The sequence below is a fragment of the Cupressus sempervirens genome, chromosome 3 (assembly GCF_028749045.1).
Source record: "Cupressus sempervirens isolate cs-2001-9-10 chromosome 3, ASM2874904v1, whole genome shotgun sequence".
Classification (NCBI taxonomy): domain Eukaryota; kingdom Viridiplantae; phylum Streptophyta; class Pinopsida; order Cupressales; family Cupressaceae; genus Cupressus; species Cupressus sempervirens.
Genome location: NC_143120.1, coordinates 987973687 through 987991859, shown reverse-complemented (window position 1 = coordinate 987991859; position 18173 = coordinate 987973687). Strand labels below are relative to the sequence as shown.

The window sequence follows — 18173 nt, the reverse complement described above, 5'->3', positions numbered from 1 at the left end:
TTTAAGGAAGGGTTGGGTAGTGTTGTAGCCATCATTCAAATTAAAGGAGGAATTTGGAGTTGTGAATTTGTGAGTAGAGCTAGTGGTTGCAACTTGGGAAACAAGGAGATTACTTGGTGGCTTGTGAGCACAAGTTCAGATCTCGCTAGAGGTTTCTACCAAAGCGTTGTTGTGTTACAGATCTGGACTAGCTAGGGTTTAGGTCAAATTTTTAGGAATCTTGCAGAACTACTACTTATTTTTTATTTGGTCATAATCGGGAAGGCCTTACAGCCCGACACATTGCATGTAATTAGTTGTTTTATGAATAAATAATTGAGTTTGATATCATGTCTTGTATCTTCTGTTGTGTGGTTAATTGTTGGGGGTTAGGACATCTCCATTGGGGATTCTCCTTCCTTACACTACATCAAGTGGTATCAAAGTTGAAGGTTTGATCTAGTTGGTGATTGTTACTTTAGGTTTTCAAGGATCTTGGAAGATGCCTCTAACAAAATTGGACCCTATGGCGATTGATGATCTATGTGATGCTATGGAAGAAAGGATCTCAAAGAAGGTTAAAAAAAGATTTTAGATCTGAGATGGAGTTGACAAAGAATGAAATCATGAGAGTTATCACCAATGTGCCTAGGAATGTGGGTCTTGAAGATGGTTATGAGGAAGCTCTTGAAGACTTTGAAGTTACTGGATTTAGTGGAGACATGGTTGAACACATGGAGAAACTTATGGAAGATAGGGCTGGTCAATTGGATAGATCTGGATATCAGTTGAAGTTGAAGCATAAGATGGATGTTTCTAATTTCTCAAGTACTTAAAATCCTGAAGACCTAATTGATTGGATTGGTGAATTAGAATACTACATTGAGTTAGAATATATTGGAGATCTGCTCAGAGTAAGGTTGGCACATACTAAGTTGAAAGGACATGTTTCTTTATGGTGGAAAGAATTGCAAAGAGATAGAGAAGAGGAAGGTGAAACACAAATCACTAGGTGGAGATTAATGGTGACTAAGTTGAAGGCTAAGTTCATTCCTAGTGATTATGAACTTGAGTTGTTTAAGAGGCTGCAGAATCTGAAATAGAAGGATTTCTTTGTGAAGGATTACACTGAGGAGTTCTACAAGTTGACTATTTGATTTGGGCATAGAGAGCTTTCTAAGGAGAAGGTGGCTTGATACATTAATGGTTTGAGATTCAATATTCAAGATGAGATTGGTATGTTGCATATTGTTTATGTTGAAGATGCTTATAAATATGCTCTAAGGGCAAAAGATAAGTTAAAGAGGCTAAATCAAGGTAGTTCTCGTGGGGAGGAGAAGAAGGATCACTCGGCAAAGGATAAAGCGAGTGCAAAAGATGAACCAAAACCTGTTTAGTCGAGGAAGAGGACAGGTAAGGTTGCCTTTAAAGATGATTGTTTCCATTGTGGTGAAGGACATAGAGCTTATGAATGCTCCTAGCAGGCTGGTGATAGAAGAGTTGTTGTGAATGAGGTTGAAGATTCGGTCAATGAACCCGAAAGGGAAGGAGAGAACTTGTTGTCTCAGTAAGTAATATTTGGAAAAAGGATATTAGAACCTTGTCAAAGGAGTAATTTTTTTAGGGGTCGTTGTAAGTCTACTGATAAAATTTACAATGTGATTTTAGATGGTGGTAGTACTGATAACCTTGTTGCTACAGAGAAGGTTCAAAAATTGGGTTTGACGAGAATGAGATATCCTTGTCCTTATAGGATTGGTTGGTTACAAGATGAACATGCTTTGGAAGTGAGGGAGTAGTGTCTTGTTGATTTTTAGATTGGGTAGTATAAGGATAAAGTATTGTGTGATATTGTTGACATGGGTAGTTGTCACATATTACTTGGTAGACCTTGGTAGTATGATTGCAGAGCTATGCATAATTGTGTCAAGAATGTATTTATAGTTGAGAAAAGTGGCAGAAATTTTTCATTAATTCCTTTACAAAATAAAGGACTCTACAGAAGGAACCTCTAAGCTTTGGGAGTCAAGTTGAGCTGAAGGATTTTGAGAGGGTTAGAGATCAGCATGGAAAGCATACATGTGCTACATTGAGAAAATATGTGCAAAAACAGAGCAACCATGTGACTGTTGCTAGAAAGATTGGCAGAAGTGGAATAAAGGGAAGAGTGTGCAAGTTGAAGATGTAGAGGATATGTATGTGAAGAACCAATTCGAGATCTATGTGTTGAAACTCGCAAGATACTCTTCCAGCCTCTAAGAACATATTTTTCGCACCTAGGGTGTCTAATGCAGGAGCATCTTGGGGTGGTTTGCAATCCTACATGTTGAAGTGGTTGAACCTTGGAGTTGGAGGATTGGGTGCTTGGTCGCTATAGAGTAGTTTTTTGTTATAGTGTTGGCCAAGGAGCTCGGCATACACTATATTTCTTAGCACACACTATGTTACTTGATATATATTGTGTTGATCGGTGTGTGTTGGTTGCTTAGCAACTGAAGGAGGTCAACGATGCTTGCAAAGCTTAGTCATGCTTGGTGGTTTGTTGAAGCTCGACAATTTGGTTTTCCAAATGGAGTTCTTGCGGATTGAATTGGTCGACTTGGCGCATTTAATGTGTGTAGCCTATGATCATGACGTGGAATGATTGTGGGATTTTGCGTAGACCTATTTTGGGTCTTATTTATTTTATCCTATGTGTATGTAGTAATTGTTTTAAACCAAGGCAATTTATGTTATTGTTTCTAGATGTTTCTATTTGCAACAAGTCAACTTGTGGTCTTGCAAATATTTAAGGAGGGCTTGGGTAGTGTTGTAGGCATCATTCAAATCGAAGGAGGAATCTGGAGTTGTGAATTTGTGAGTAGAGCTAGTGGTTGTGGCTTAGGAAACAAGGAGATTGCTTGGCAGCTTGCAAGCACAAGTTTAAATCTCGTTGGAGCTTTCTATCAGGGTGTTGTGTTACAAATCTGGACTAACTAAGATTTGGGTTGGATCTTGAGGGATCTTGCAGAAGTATTACTTGCTTTGTATTTGGTCGCAATCGGGAAGGCCTTACAGCCCGACACAATGCATGTAATCAGTTGTTTTATGAGTAAATAATTGAGTTTGGTATCAAATCTTGTATCTCATGTTGTGTTTCAATTGTGTGGTTAATTATTGGGGACTAGGACATCTCCATTAGGGATTATCCTACCTTGTAGTGCATCAAAAATATCAAGGACTAATAAGGTCTAGATGATCTTTGGTTAAAATCCTCTAATCAAGTCACACTAAGAATGCGCATGTATCCATTAGCAAGGTTGACTCCTAATAGAGCTCACTTCAGAGGAGTGAAATATTTGAATTGCCAGTTCTCAGGTGGTTTTCCCTTTATAGGATTTGCAAGTTTAATTTTCATGTCAAAGTTAGATTGCTTATGTGTTGCAAAGTTTTTTTTTTGTGTTATTTGTTTAATGCTACAATTCAGTATAAGCTAAGTGATTTCTCTGATACTCAGTATAAGTAAGAAACAATGAGATAATAGTTTGATGCAAAAAACTGTGTAAGTTTGATTTGAGATGTTGGATGTGGTTACCTAGTTATTGATATGAAATTTTATGGAGTTTGAATTGGTACTAAAAAAAATTCAAGGCGTGTAGGATGACTGGATATAGTTGATTCACCCCCCTCTCAATTTTCTAACAATTGTTAACAAAGCTTTGTGCTTGAAGAAAGAAGTTTGAAGGGACTCGAGCTAAAGATCCAAAGATGTATAAGATGGTAGGATTAACCATGGACAGAAATAACAGTTACATGCAAATATAACCAATATCAAAAAATAATAACTCAACAAAAGAGAACACGACACAAATATTTAGCGTGGTTCATTCCATCCCTGAGCTACATCCGCCAACAGCAAGTCCAATATTATTATTATCCAATGGTTATGATTTGCAATCCCTTACAACTCAATACCACCGCAAGAAGCTACAACCCATCATACATTATGAAATTCCTAACCCTAAGCAATTTTATACAAGCTTTTTGCCACTTACAAAATTAGGGCTAGAATAAGTTGTCTAATAGAAAAATAACAATTGACGTCTTTTTGGCTTCAAGGGAACTACCCCTAAAAACCTTCGCAAGGGTATTGCCCTTCGACCCCAACCTATACTGCCATAGGGAGCGCACCTAGGGCTCTACCCTAAGACCCTGCAAGGGGCGCTACCCCTTGACCCCATCTTAGGGGTGCTGCCCCCAAACCCCCATAGTAATAATCTAGGGGGAAATCGCGTAAAATAAATTGAAAGAAATTAACCTCTGAGTTTGATTAGGCTCCACATCATAACATAAGAGAGGGGTACCAAAGATGAACAATGAGAACTTCTCATGGCAAACAAGATGAGGCTACATTTATCTGGAATGGAGACAATGCTACACAATGGCTAAACAATCCATATGTTCCTCCTGCCCCTCCTATGACTGTGGAAGAGATGGCTCAAAAGAGAGAACATAATAGCTTCCATTTTCATTTTGTAACTATCGATGTCAGAAAGGGTTGTTCATGTTATATAATCATTGCTCTTGTAAATAGGAGAAGGGGGTGGGAAATAGAGGAAAGGCAAAATTTTGGTTTTATCTACTGACGTAAAGATTGTGATCTTTTTGGGTTTTTTTATGAATGCAATATTGAAATTGTGTGTTGTCATCCCTAGGGCCTCTGTTTTGATGCTTTGTATAAATTATTTTCAAATAGTTATCAAAGTTTTGTGTTATCTTTGAATAGCAATGAATGAGCATTTCAAAGTTTATCTCCCTTGTTTGCATTACACAAAGTTCTATGTAAATGAAATTTGTTTCATTTATATTCATTATCTGGTTTAAAGATAGTTTATTTCATTGCTTTGCATACATGTTTACTTCCTTTCTTCTATTTCTCGTTAAAAGATGGGTTTAGTGTAATTGTGTTGCCCATCTGTTTATTGTGAGTGTTTTGTTACATTTTGGGTTGATCGAGCCATCTTAGGCACTTGTATATAAAGTGACAAAACATTCACCAACAGATTTTCTGGTGACTTTGTTGGGGAGTAACATATTTCTTTGGTTCTGTATAGATTTTACTTCCCCATAATCCTTCTTTTTTAGTTGGTGACTCTATTTCACATACCAGTCCTTCACTCTAACCCTAAATGGGTTTCCACAAGGGCGGCTCTCAATTTTTGGAAGAGATCAATATTATAATGATAAGGTGCTTCAATCATGCTAGAACGGATTGAAAGAAAGCATAAGAATTTGAGAGCATAAATTTGCAGTCTTTTGAAGATTATCAATCAACCTTGCTCTTGAAATGCTTAAAGCAAAGAATCTGCTACCTAACGAACCCTAAATCACGAAAACCCACACCCTTAGAGGAGGCTTCCTATAGCCATGTTGAGAAATCAATTGTATGCTCTTCTGTCTCACGCACAAGCACCACCTCAAAGGAAGAGTCGAGAGAAGAAATCCAATTTACTCAGAGAAGAGATTTTTCTTTTAGGGAATGCTCCTACTAGGGAAACGAGAGAAATAATGGATCTCCTCCCTCTTTCGAGTGATTTGATCCCATGATTGGAGAAAGCATCATTTGCAATTCAATGGCCAATCTTAATGCTGAAAAATAAACAGAGGTCCAAAAAAAATAGTGGTTTGTCAAGTTTTTGCCAAAGGGTATTCAAGACACTCTTGTCAGTCGAGTGTGCCTACCAAATTTGATATCATTGATGATCCTCCTATCAAAAAGAACATTTTCTTGGTAGAACAAAAGAGTGTAAGCAATGCATGCACTGTAAAATGATGGAAAACAAGGTTCCATGCCTTCAAGATTTTATTATGTTTAAGGAAAGAGCTAGTCCCCTCCCTAAAGTGACTAGTCTTCACTCATTCGCAAGATACCTTCTAGTGGACAAGCATAAAGATGAACAATCGAAGACCCTTCACAAAAAATGGCTCGGCATAGCCATTACAAACACTATAAAACTAATCTTTGGTGAGTCTCTTCTTCAAAGCATATTGCATAGACATAGGCCCTATGGAGAAAATGTTCATTTTTCTTGCTGTCTATAAATGGTTTTTCATGAAGATAAACCTCTTTTCCTTTCTGTAAATTTTGTTCATACACCTCTTTGTTGTGCTCTATTTGGTTTTAGTTTTGTCATATGCTTTGTCACATTTTCCCTTTGCAAACCGTCCTTTCCCTCTTTGACTTTTTGTCCAATGGATAAGACACTATTATGTTTTTGCCTTTAGTTTTGGGTTCTCTTCGTCCTTCCTAATCCCCATCCCCATTCAGAGCCAACATTAACCAAAGTTCATGCACCCCCGCTTCAAAACTTTCCACATTGTAAATCCCACTATTCAAGTCTCACGATCATTGTTTAGGCCACACATACAACCTACAATGTCAAGTTGTCATGAATTCTACAAAGCCACCAAGGCACAACTACACCTTCAATGCTTTTGTGTCTCCATGACTGGCAACATGGTCTTCCAATAGCCCCTTTTCCAAAGTTGATAACTTTCAACTAAAGCTTTGAAACTTCAAGAAGTAAGCATATGTCTGATGGTGGATTTCTCGAAGTGCAATCATTATGATGTTACCTTGCATTTAATGAAGCAATCCTAGTGTAATCTTGTAAAGGGACATCTTTTTGAATTGGTGTAAAGCACATCTTGTCATAAACTGGCGAAGTACAAGGTTTGAATTGCTCATGTGTCACCCTCTTTAATAAGCTAATTGGAGCAGTTATAAATGAAGTAGGAATTCATCCTTCAACCACCTTGTTCTTTGGCGATCATCTTGCAAACTATGCCAACTACTAATTCTCCCTTCTAAGATGGGAATTCATGTTCCAAAGAGATACAATAATGAAGAACTTGAACACGTGCTCCATCCTAATCTTACAGAGGGGAAAATGGATCAATTTGACATCATCTGTAGTAGATTCATTGTCACTTAGGATTTGAGAACCAACCACGCCCGCTATGAGAGCAACATTTTTGAGTTGGAGGGCAACAGGGACTGTGTCGAATTCAAGTTTATACTAGCCGAGGTGGAAGAAGATTAGGCTTTGGACTTTATGGTGGACCTCCTCAACCTACTACATGTGAATGTGGACAAAGAGGGAGTGAAAGACGAAGAAATCATAGAAGTGGGCCCAGATGGAATCTAGGACATTGCCTTTCTTAATAATGGAAACAAAGTCATTTCCATTTTCTTTTTGTAAGGGGGGGGCGCGGGGGTGGGTGGGTGGGTGGGAATATAGGAAGGGCATAATTTTGGTTTTATCTGCCAATGTAAAGATTGTTATCTTTTTAGATTTTTCATACGAATGCAATATCAAAATTTTGTGTTGCCTTTCTCAAGGCCTCTTCTACTGTCCCCTTCTCTAGAGTAAAATTTAATAATTAATAGAAAATTAACAAGAGAATAAATGACAATAAATTAAAATACTATTGATAAATATAATATATATTATTAATTCACAAACTAATATATTATAATATAACATCGTATAAAATAATATAATAATATTAAATAAATAATAGAAAAATAATAAAATGACCATATTATAACTATTATTAAAATGCAAACTCATACTAAAGACAACTATTAAAATCACTATTAAAATATGTTCGATTAAGAGTGCAAGTGCTAACCCAAGAGACGTGATTGGTTAAGGATGTGCCCCTTACTCTTAAGAGTTGTATCCATTTCATTTGGAGAATCATTGAACAACACAATTTAATGAAGGAAGAGAAAAGAGCAATCTAGAAGCAGCAAATCAGAGGAAGAGGAATAGTGACCCAGTCGATCTTTGCCAGTCAACAAACAAGGGAAAGAAGAAATATCTTCAGGCAGAGCGACGTCTCAAAATAAAAAGGCCATCTTGGGCAATATGTACCTCACATTGAGTTTATGACTGAAGTTAGTTATCAATACAAAGTAAACATTTCAATGCAAGGTCGACAATATATGAGGTAGTAGGCTTTGTATCACATTTCTACACTTATGCTGAAGGTTTATATCAAAAATAATAATTCAACTACCTAATAGTTAAATATTATACAGTACTTAGTGCTCATATATGCAAGAGCCATTCATTCCACACATATAATTATCCAGTCAAAGATAGGAATGATACTAATACTAGCAAAAAATCCATACTCCGATACAATCCAGATATATAATCCTAGGAGATATCATCATTATCCGTACCATATTAATAAAATAAGCTTATAATGATGTCAAATATTGTAAATATCAAGTATTCAAATCAATTGTTCCTTAATTCTAAGATAAGATCGGAAAGGAACATCACACCTCTGCTTCGATGCTTTGTGTAGATTATTTTCAAATAATTATCAAAGTTGTGTGTTACCTTTTAATAACGATGAATGAGGATTTCAAAGTTTATCTCCCCTGTTTGCATTAGGGAAAGTTCTATGTAAATGAACTTTGCTTCGTTTATATTAATTATCTGGTTTAGAGATAGTTTGTTTTATTGATTTGCATACATGTTTACTATGTAAATGAACTTTGCTTCGTTTATATTCATTATTTGGTTTATAGATAGTTTGTTTTATTGATTTGCATACATGTTTACTTCCTTAGTATACATTATGGTTAAAAGCCCGTTAATTTCCATTCATTGCATATCTTACATTAGGGAGTTGCACCTCTAAAATTCAAAGATAGGTTTGGTGCAATTATGTTTCCCATTTGTCTTTTGCAAGTGTTTTGTTACATTTTGGGTTGATACGGTCATCTTGGGCACTTGTATTTTTAATGACAAAACATTCACCAACAATATCATTGCATGCTTATATAAACATTAACTACTAGACAATCTTTTCATAAATCATCATGGAAGGGAATATGGCTCCCGTGTGTACCTCTATTCAACATAAGGATTTTAGTGCATCAGTTATATTGTACAGCTGTAGTTGCTTGTAATCTTATTCACGTCTATGTACCCTACTTATTAATTTCTCCCTACATCTGAAAAGTTATAGATAAGACAAATTTATTAATGTCCATCACAAGACCAACAAGGGTCTAAGGGACTGGAAACAGTACAAAGGGCAAACACCAGCAAGGGGGAGCACCAAATGATGTCCACAAAAAGAGCATGAAAGCGAAACAACAAAAGAACCAAGAAAAGGAAGAGCGACAGCTAAGAACTCCTCACAGGCAAGAAGTAGTCCAAAATGGAAAGGTGTGTATTAGAGCAATCAGGTGCTCTAGAAGGTCACCTCTAAGGTCTACAGAAAGTAGTAGTAGTAGTAGAGAGACGCTGTCAAGTGTGATCTCTGCAAGGTCTCACAATTTTGGTGTGAACCGAGATAGTGCAGAGAGGCCATTTCAATCCTCGAGCAGGAATCGTAGGACTGAAAAAGGAGGTGATGAGCTGCATAGGGGTCAGTGTCAAGCAAAGTTGGAGTTGTATAGTGTGCTCATGAAGCCGCATGGTCTCTTAGGAAATGTCTGTAGCCTTTAGGACCTACTTCGATCTCGACTCCCAACCAGAAGAGAAAGTGTCTCGAATCACAGCCTCGAGGTTTCAGACCGCTGCCCATTTACCCTCTTGTCTAATAGCCACAACAAGAGCCCGAGCCTCCTTAAGTTCTACCACCTGAAATCTGGTGAGATCCTCATCAAGATAAATCTTGATAGGGAGAGAGAAGAGTTTCCTCTTTGCCCTAAGAGCCCGAAGGCGATCAGCAAGTGAAAGGAACCAGATAAAGAGGGTATTATCATGCCCAACCCAAGCACAATCAAGTGAGATATCAGTGATAAACAGTTGGTCTTTAAAGAGTAGCCTGCTGCAAGAGTCTCAGGGCAAGGAAGAGGGAGACCACGAACCCTCAAGTTTAGCTCAGAGACACGCCTGACCCTTTCATCTATTATCTTAGTATGGACTAGTTTCTCTACGCCGGAGAGAGTAGCAAAAAGAGGCCCGTGGCTAAACAGCCACAAAAATGCACTTTCTTTACATTGTTTTTTCTAACTTATCAAAAATCAACTAAGTCCTCTCCTTCGTATGGAAGTGCATTTTCGTGGTTGTATAGACGTTGCCCAAAAAGAGGAGGGGAGGAAGAAATGGTGTTACTGCAAATAGATGCCCATGATTTCAGCTGTTGTTTTGTTTTGGTCTCTAGAGAGCATTGTTTTTTATCAAATTCCTCTTGCTTCCTCTTCAAGTCATGGATATCCATCAATTGTGTTGTGCGTTGCATTGTGTCTTGAATTTTATAAAGGTTGGTGACCGGTTTCTGTTGTAGGCAACAATCAAGTTGTTCCTTCAAATCTGTTTGTATACCTGTGAGAGAGTTGTCAACGTGTTGTTTCAAATCATTAACTGTCTTACGTAGGAACTACACAGTATCATGAAGAGTTTGAATCTCAGATTCAGCCACTTTCAAATAATTATAGAGCTTAAGGGAGAGCGAGGATGCTGCAACAGCAATGTCTTTCAGGGTTGCATTATCAGTCTCAACTTTTTTCATGTGGTCAAGTAGCTGTTGGAATGTAATTGGGTCGGATTGAAGATTCATAGTGGGTGAACAAATCCCTGACATTCTATCAAACAATTTGCAAACAACCCGTAGACACAAAAGAAAACCCTAGTTGGATGGTGTTCAACGTGGTTTAGACAATCTCATCCCAACACACCAATTTAGCCCATGATCCGGGCACACCCCGTCCCTGCAAAAGACACAACTCGTGCACCAAACACAACCCAAGCAAGAGCCCTAGCCAAACGCAATCGAACGCGAGAAAAATACTCAATTGCTGGTATGAAAAATAGGTACAGTTCCAGTTCCCTTCCCTTACCTTAAAATAGCGGGGTGGGTGGGGAGGTGGGGTTTTTGAGTATATTTGTGAGGTAATGCCAACAGGTGCAGACCCCTAGTGGACGTATGGATGGTGTTCAGCGTGGTTTAGACAATCTCATCCCAACACACCAATGTAGCCCGTGATCCAGACACACCCCGTCCCTGCAGAAGACGCAACTCATGCAACGAACACAACCTACGCAAGAGCCCTAGCCAAATGCAGTCGAACGTGAGAACACAGCTCACGGCTGCCGGTATGAAAAACGGCTGCAAGATCCAGTGACGGCACTGCAACACATCCCTGCAACGGCACACGGCTCTAGCATCGGCTCTAGCTCACTGCAGCTCACGGCATTGAACAGGCCCAGGCAAGGCACAACACGGCTCACTGATCACGGCACAGCTCACTGATCACAGAAACTAACAATTAATGGCAAGTCTGAATTGTAATAAGGTTGGTAGATGGCATTATTCTACTCCTGCAAATGAGAGTGTCCTTGGCTTCATCTGCAGCAGAGTTATCGAGAGAGATAATTTCCACTAGTTATATTGTCAATAGAGCTATTAACAACAACACTTTGCAATTTGTAATAGAGTAATTAACCATTAACAGTATTTACAAATTGTGAATGGATCTGGTTGGGCATTTGTTTCAATGCAATGATTTCAATATAGAAGAGAATGTTAGATGTTATAAGCTCTCGGCATGCACATATTAGTCCTTTCATTTTTTTCACAAATATTCATGTATAATATTTAAAGCCTCGGAATGTTTATTAGGTGGTGACAATAGAGAGCCTATACATGTATGTGGAGAGTGTTTATTAAGTGGTGCTAGCAGAGACCATGGTAATATATGAGGTGCAACAAGAAGGAACAACAAAAATGACTTCGTAACTGTTCAGAGTTCACACTCATCTCAAGTCTACTGTAACGACAATTATTTCTAACAAACAGCAAACATGTGAACAGCACAGAAGATGCAAAGTTGGAAATAAGGTGCTTGTTGAAGCATTTTTATTTTTTATTTTGTTGCTGAGAGGAACCAAGAGTTTAGCACAATGACCTAGAGCTTCGCTCTTTACAGGACAATGACAAGCACCCTCTATAACATGTTGAGGTCTTGATTTGATGTGTTATCTCTAAAATTTGTAACATTGCAGAAAGCGCAGAAGATTCATTATCCTATAGATTTCTCTGGTATTCCTTAGGAGATTCTCCTTGCACTGCTTTTCTGCAAACCGGTATTTTTTGCAGTACTCTAAAGGAATAACATTAAATACTTTCAAATAATAAAAATAATGTTCTCTAGTTTTTATAGCTGTTGGACTTTCAGACACTAAACATTATAGTTATTCAACTACAATGCATGTTCTAACATTCAAACAGAAGGCACCCTCCAAAACCTGTTTTTCTTAATCAAAAACATTCAAACAAAAAGCAGATTATAATAATTTAAGAAAAATATAATAGAAAGTGAAGAAATCATTTGAGTATAAGAAGAATCTAAAGAAATATAAAAACAATTTGTAAATTGAAAAATAAGTAGCCAACTATTTGATGTTCTGAAAAGCCACAAAATAATGGTTTATAACTTTGTTGTATAAGTACTAGATAGAATACACATATAAAAATGAGTTCCGACTTAAATTATAAACATACATACCATGCAATTGAAATTTTCAAATTTCCAAATATAATTTTGACATTCTTATAGCTTTATCAGTAGAGAAAGACATGAAGAGGATATTCAAACCTGAGTGTACTTCAAATTACTACTCTTCATAATTTTTTGAGGTGTAAGTAGGTGCCCTTAAAATACAATTACTATAATGTATGCTAGCTGAAGACACATTAAAATGGTTAAAATATACATAAATAAAACCCCCTTAAATCAGGCAAGAGCATACAACACAGTGGTAAATTGTGAGCCTCCTATCTGGGAGGTCTTGGGTTTGAGTCTACTCAAGCTTAATAAATAATAATAATAATCAATCACAACAAATCAGAACAATTAATCTTGGCCTCGGCCTCTTACCGACCAAAAAAAAAAAAATCCCCCTAAAATCTAATTATCTAATTAATAAAAATGTTACACACTATAATAAATATTTCCAAGGTATTTGAAGACATCTTAAAATGAGCTCTAAATACTTGTACCTATTGGCCATCCACTAGCACCTTGGTGTGCTGCTACTAGCTTGCTTTCACTTGATTTTGATAAAATTATAAACAATCTTTTCTTTGATTCAATGATATAGGAATTCCATCCTATAAAGGATGCAACATCGTATAAACAAGGCCTGGTCTAAGAGATTTATTTTATCAATACCATGTACACAAAGAATACACAAATTTTAATCCAATGACTTGATGACTCGTGTATCTACCCAAAAAATTAAAACTATACAGCTGTGTTGTTCCTATCATAAATGCACAGGAGAGCCCATAACCCAAGGCCCCTTGGACTCAATGCTTACAAAAATACCAAAAAATATGGATGTTCTCAAAAGACCAATACAATAGAGTACACTGTTCTGAAATTCTGCCTGCTCAGCTTCAAAATCGTATGATACAAACATCAAATTGGCCAATCTCCAGTGCCCACCATCAGTAGCAAACAAGACCACGCTGGCAACCTGTCTCAAGGTTCATTGGCTAGTGTTACACAATTGATGGCCTTTATTAACGGAAAAACAAATAAAATCAACAAAGAGATCTCATATATTCCAAAATATTTTATAGACGGACACAGATAGCAGTTGCAGAAAATTCCAGTATAATTTTTGCTATGGTAGCAATGGAAACATTTGAGTGCATATTATATCACTAAGAGAGACATTTAAAAATAGCAAGGTCGGCTCATGTAATGAACTTACAGAAATAGACTGGCACCTGAGACATAAAAGTTATACTCAAGATGCTAGTGATGACAATAGAGCCTCATCCATATTAAGAGCTATTACACAAATATAATGTCTCATTTCATACTGTAGGATGTCCTGATGTAAGACTAGCATGATCTGCTCAGGTGACTAGATTACAGAAAAGGAGAGAAAGATTACTGCATATGGGACATGATGGAGTGCTCATGTAATTAGATTACAGGGGCCTATTGTCACATATGAAACACGAAAGCTATAATACTGGCACTAGCTATGAAAAAAGAGGCCTCATCCACTAAAAAAACAATACTACAGGAGGCAAAGTTTCATTTGATCCTGTGGGATGTCATAAGTACTAAACTAACAAATCTGAAGTTTGCCATGCAACCAACAAACTTTATTTAAAGTTTACAAAAATAATGATGCAATTCAATGACGATGATATAATCCCCAAAACAAACAACTTGCATTATTCCAGGAATCCAAACAATGACGACTCACAAACAAATAATATAGAAATTGTTTCTAAAAATGGTTATTGGGAGAGAAAATGAAGAAACACAAATGATTCAAAACTTATTGCCATCGTAATGTTATGGCCAGACAAGAAAATAAGTTAAATGAAATGAAGCATCCCTATTAATACCAAGTAGTTATTTTTCCAGAAATGAGATATATGTTTCCTAACTTTGCCTATCCCCTACAAAAGACATGAAGAAATGTAATGGAATAACGTGCAATGGAAATGATTGATTTACCCAGATTAGAGATAGCATTCCCTTAAAGGTGTTCACAGCAGATGCATGCCATATCAATGAAACCTCCACAAGCTACAGCAAGAAATCAGCATAAGAAAAAAAATTGTACCAAATACCAGTGGCAATAATATAAAATCATTCACAGAATCCTGGAGATAATTCCAGCATGAACTACACAAATCTCATACAAACCTTGAATCACAAGAGAATTGAGCTCAGAAGCAGAAACAACAAAAACAGCACCGTCCCTTCTTCTTTAAGTATCTGGAGTCTGCTTGTTTCATCTTTACCGGGCTACTATTCCATTCATTTGGTAATCTGTAGAGCAGTTTGAGAAAGGCTATAATCAAGATTTAACTTTGACATCTCCTATTCTGTTCATTTTTGTCAATGACAACAATACTTAAAAACAAATTAGGAGTTTGGAAAATCACATACATGGGGAAAGCAAATGAGCGGGTGCTAGCTGTGCTACTGTCAGAACGGGTGGAGAGGCTCCCAGAGTATGGAATTGGACCAGAAGAATATGATAAACGTCCAGATAGAGGAATTTGTCCAGAATGTGATGGCCCAGATATAGAAATTGGTCCCAAGTGAGTGCAAACAGACATTTCAGATGCATTATCATTTACATTAACTTTGTTAGATACATCACAACTCACTCCACTTATACTTTGTCTTGGAACATTCAAATCCATTTCTAAGGAGCATACCTGCCCGGCTGGGCTCCCTGTAAATGCAGAACATCCAAGAGCTTTTTGTTCCTGGTTCTCCATACTCCTTGTTTCTTCATTATCCACAATGGCAGCTGTGGAGGTATGAGTCTCGACAAAATTCTCTGCAGTATATGGATTAGTTGAGTTATCACTTTTTTGTGAACATGGTTCTTTGGCTGACTTTTTAGAATCTGCCTCACTCCCTGGCAGCTTCTCGGAGAGAACTTTCTGAACAATGGCAGGGTCAATTTGAAAATTGTCGAAGGCCTTCAGCATTGATCCTTCACTTTTTGAAGAACTAACATCTGATAAATGCTCAGAGACAACATGACCTGTCAACAGACTTGCATTTGATACTGAATGACCTTCCAATGATTCAAATGACACTGGCATAAACTGAGCCTCCTCTTCTGAGATTGAAAAAGGATTTGTCCTCGATTGGAACTTTTCTGATAAACAAACTTCTGAATTTACTTGTGATAAATGACCCATATCCTTACTCATTTTTCCTTTTGGTTCAGAGCTTTTATCTGCACTCACTGCTGTATGACTTGCCAGAGACGTAGAATGGGGCCCTGGTATAAACTGAGCATTTGATACTGAATGATTTTCCAATGATGCAAATGACTCTTGCATAAACTGGGCCTCCTCTTCTGTGAGTGCAAAAGGGTTTGTCCTCATATGAAAATTATTTGATAGATAAAGCTCTGCATCTTCATGAGATATATAGCCCCTCTCTGTTATTTTTCCTTTTGCTTCAAAAATCCCACTTAAATCTGAATGCATTCCCACTGATGCAGAAACCGATTCTGAAATAAACTGTGCATCCTCTTCTGAGTCTGCAAATGGATTTGTCCTTGTTCGGAACTTATTTGATAAATAATGCTCTGCATTTTCTTGATATGAATAACCAATATCCTTCTCTTTTTGTTCTGCTTTAAAGCTATCATCTATACAATTGACATTGGAAGTGATACCCTTATCATGACTTCCATCTGAATAATCAACCAAATTATACCACTGTTCATCATACCTATCGCCATATTTTGCTAGACATCCTAAGATGTTTTCTTTCTTCTCTAAAGTGGTATTTCCACTCCCGCATTCATTGAAGGGATGGACACCTTCATTTTCATTGCCCTCATCAATTTCTTTTAAGGAAATTGGAAAAGTCTCGTCTACTTTTAGGGAGTTACCTGCTTCATTTAACATGCCATTTTCATCTTCATTTCGTTTATTTAGTTGAGAACATGGCAGTTCACCCTGGGTAAACCTACTCCAATCATCACCTGATGAAGTTCGATCTTCTGGCTTACATTGTTTGTTTCTAAGGCCAATACTGCAACAAGGTTTTTTTGTTGCAGGAGGCATGAGAGGTGTCAGTTTCTCATAATAAATGTTACGATCCAAAGATATCATAACTTTATCCTCTGAAGGGATTTCAACATCAATACTAATATCCCGTAATTCATGCTCGTCATCCTCTACAAGACACAGAGAAATGCCTGATCTAGATGCTATATGAGTGCTACTGTTTGGAGTTATAGTTTCTTCTACAGATAACTGATGGCTAATTCTTGGAGAACATTCCTGAGTTGGACTAGAGAGAGAAGGAACCTTGCGACCATTTTCAGGGTTTAGAGGCACTGCTGATTGGTAATTGGCACTAGCTTTGCTGCAAGTAATTGAATCCACTTCACTAATTGACATATTTGTCATGTTTGGTGCCAACTTTGAAATAGTATCAAGGTCAACTTTGTCATTTAGGATATCAGTTGCTAAAGCTATTTTGTCTACTGCAGTAGGTTTCCCAACAGAATCCATCTCCTCCTTAGTCGCGTGATTAATCCCTGGGATACCAACAGGTCCTGCATTCTCATCATACTCTGCCCTTCTTGGGAGATAATTTTCTGCTCTTGGTTTTTCTTGCATATCTGCAACAGAAACACCATGGTAAAAAAGTGGTACGTGTGGGAATACACTTAGCATTTATAATAAAGTAAAACAGATAGAGAATATCAAGCAAAAACCAATCAGCCATATATTTCATCATCTGATCAGCAGGGTAGACCGTCCCACATAACTCTTCATTGGTATCCAATTTGTAAAATCCCAAAGGCGGCCATTGCTAGGTAGAAGCAGTGCACTTGTCAGCTCTCTTCCTTGGTTTCCTAACCCCCTTCAAAGGAAGCATCTTTGAATTTATCATCTATCCATAATTTGAATCAGTTTTATACTTTATAAAGGATTGTTATAACTTCAAATCTCTGAGGTTACATTATCAACAAATTATAGGAACTTTGAAAGACTTGGTGAAACATGCTTCAACCCCAAATAAGAGACTCTCCATGCAAGTACTCATTACCTTTCACCACATGCATTCTGCAAATCTTTGCATATTTTAAAATATTGAAAGATAATCATTAATTTATTAACTTGAAATCTCATTCCTGCTAAATCAATGTTTTCCACTGTCAAGACACAATAGATTAAGCATCCTTCCTTTATTAGATCAAAATGTATAGCATGCTCCAAATAATCATTTGATCATTTTTTTGGCATGTCCTTCAACCAAAACAGGACACTGCCACTCTTTCTATGTAGATTGAGCACATATTTGAAAAGAAAAGCATCAATAAACCCACACAACAATAAAGCAAGACCAACAAATTTTAACTGCACTAGAAAGAAATAATGGCACACATACAATATAGCAAGAACTTTTATTCTACAAAAACTTATGAGAGAATCCTAGCAAACATAGCACTAATTGTATTCTAACTAAACTATTCACAATACAACTGGAAAATTTCTTACTTTATGCTTAACTCTAAAGCATGTGTAAGAATATCTAGGAAAACTAATAGAAATGGTCTAAAACCACGTCCTGAAACAAAACCACCCATAAGGATTAAAAGAACTTTCCTTTGTGGCAAGGTGTACAATATTTAAGAGGTGACATTCAATAAATCTCCTGCTTG

General features: G+C 37.1%; 1 protein-coding gene across 3 annotated transcripts in view; it reads right to left on the bottom strand.

The window, feature by feature from the left end:
• Positions 1 to 13048: 13048 nt before the first annotated feature.
• LOC149570069 (uncharacterized) overlaps positions 13049 to 18173 on the bottom strand; it is a 54306-nt gene continuing 49181 nt past the window's right edge. For all 3 annotated transcript variants that reach the window (XM_089822712.1, XM_089822711.1, XM_089822713.1), the window contains exons 4-7: positions 14915 to 17126; positions 14669 to 14794; positions 14477 to 14548; positions 13049 to 13472 (exon numbers count right to left, since the gene is read on the bottom strand). In XM_089822712.1, the coding sequence (XP_089678838.1) occupies positions 14692 to 14794; positions 14915 to 17126 (2315 nt within the window). In that variant the 3' untranslated portion in view covers positions 13049 to 13472; positions 14477 to 14548; positions 14669 to 14691. The remainder of the gene's footprint in view (positions 13473 to 14476; positions 14549 to 14668; positions 14795 to 14914; positions 17127 to 18173) is intronic.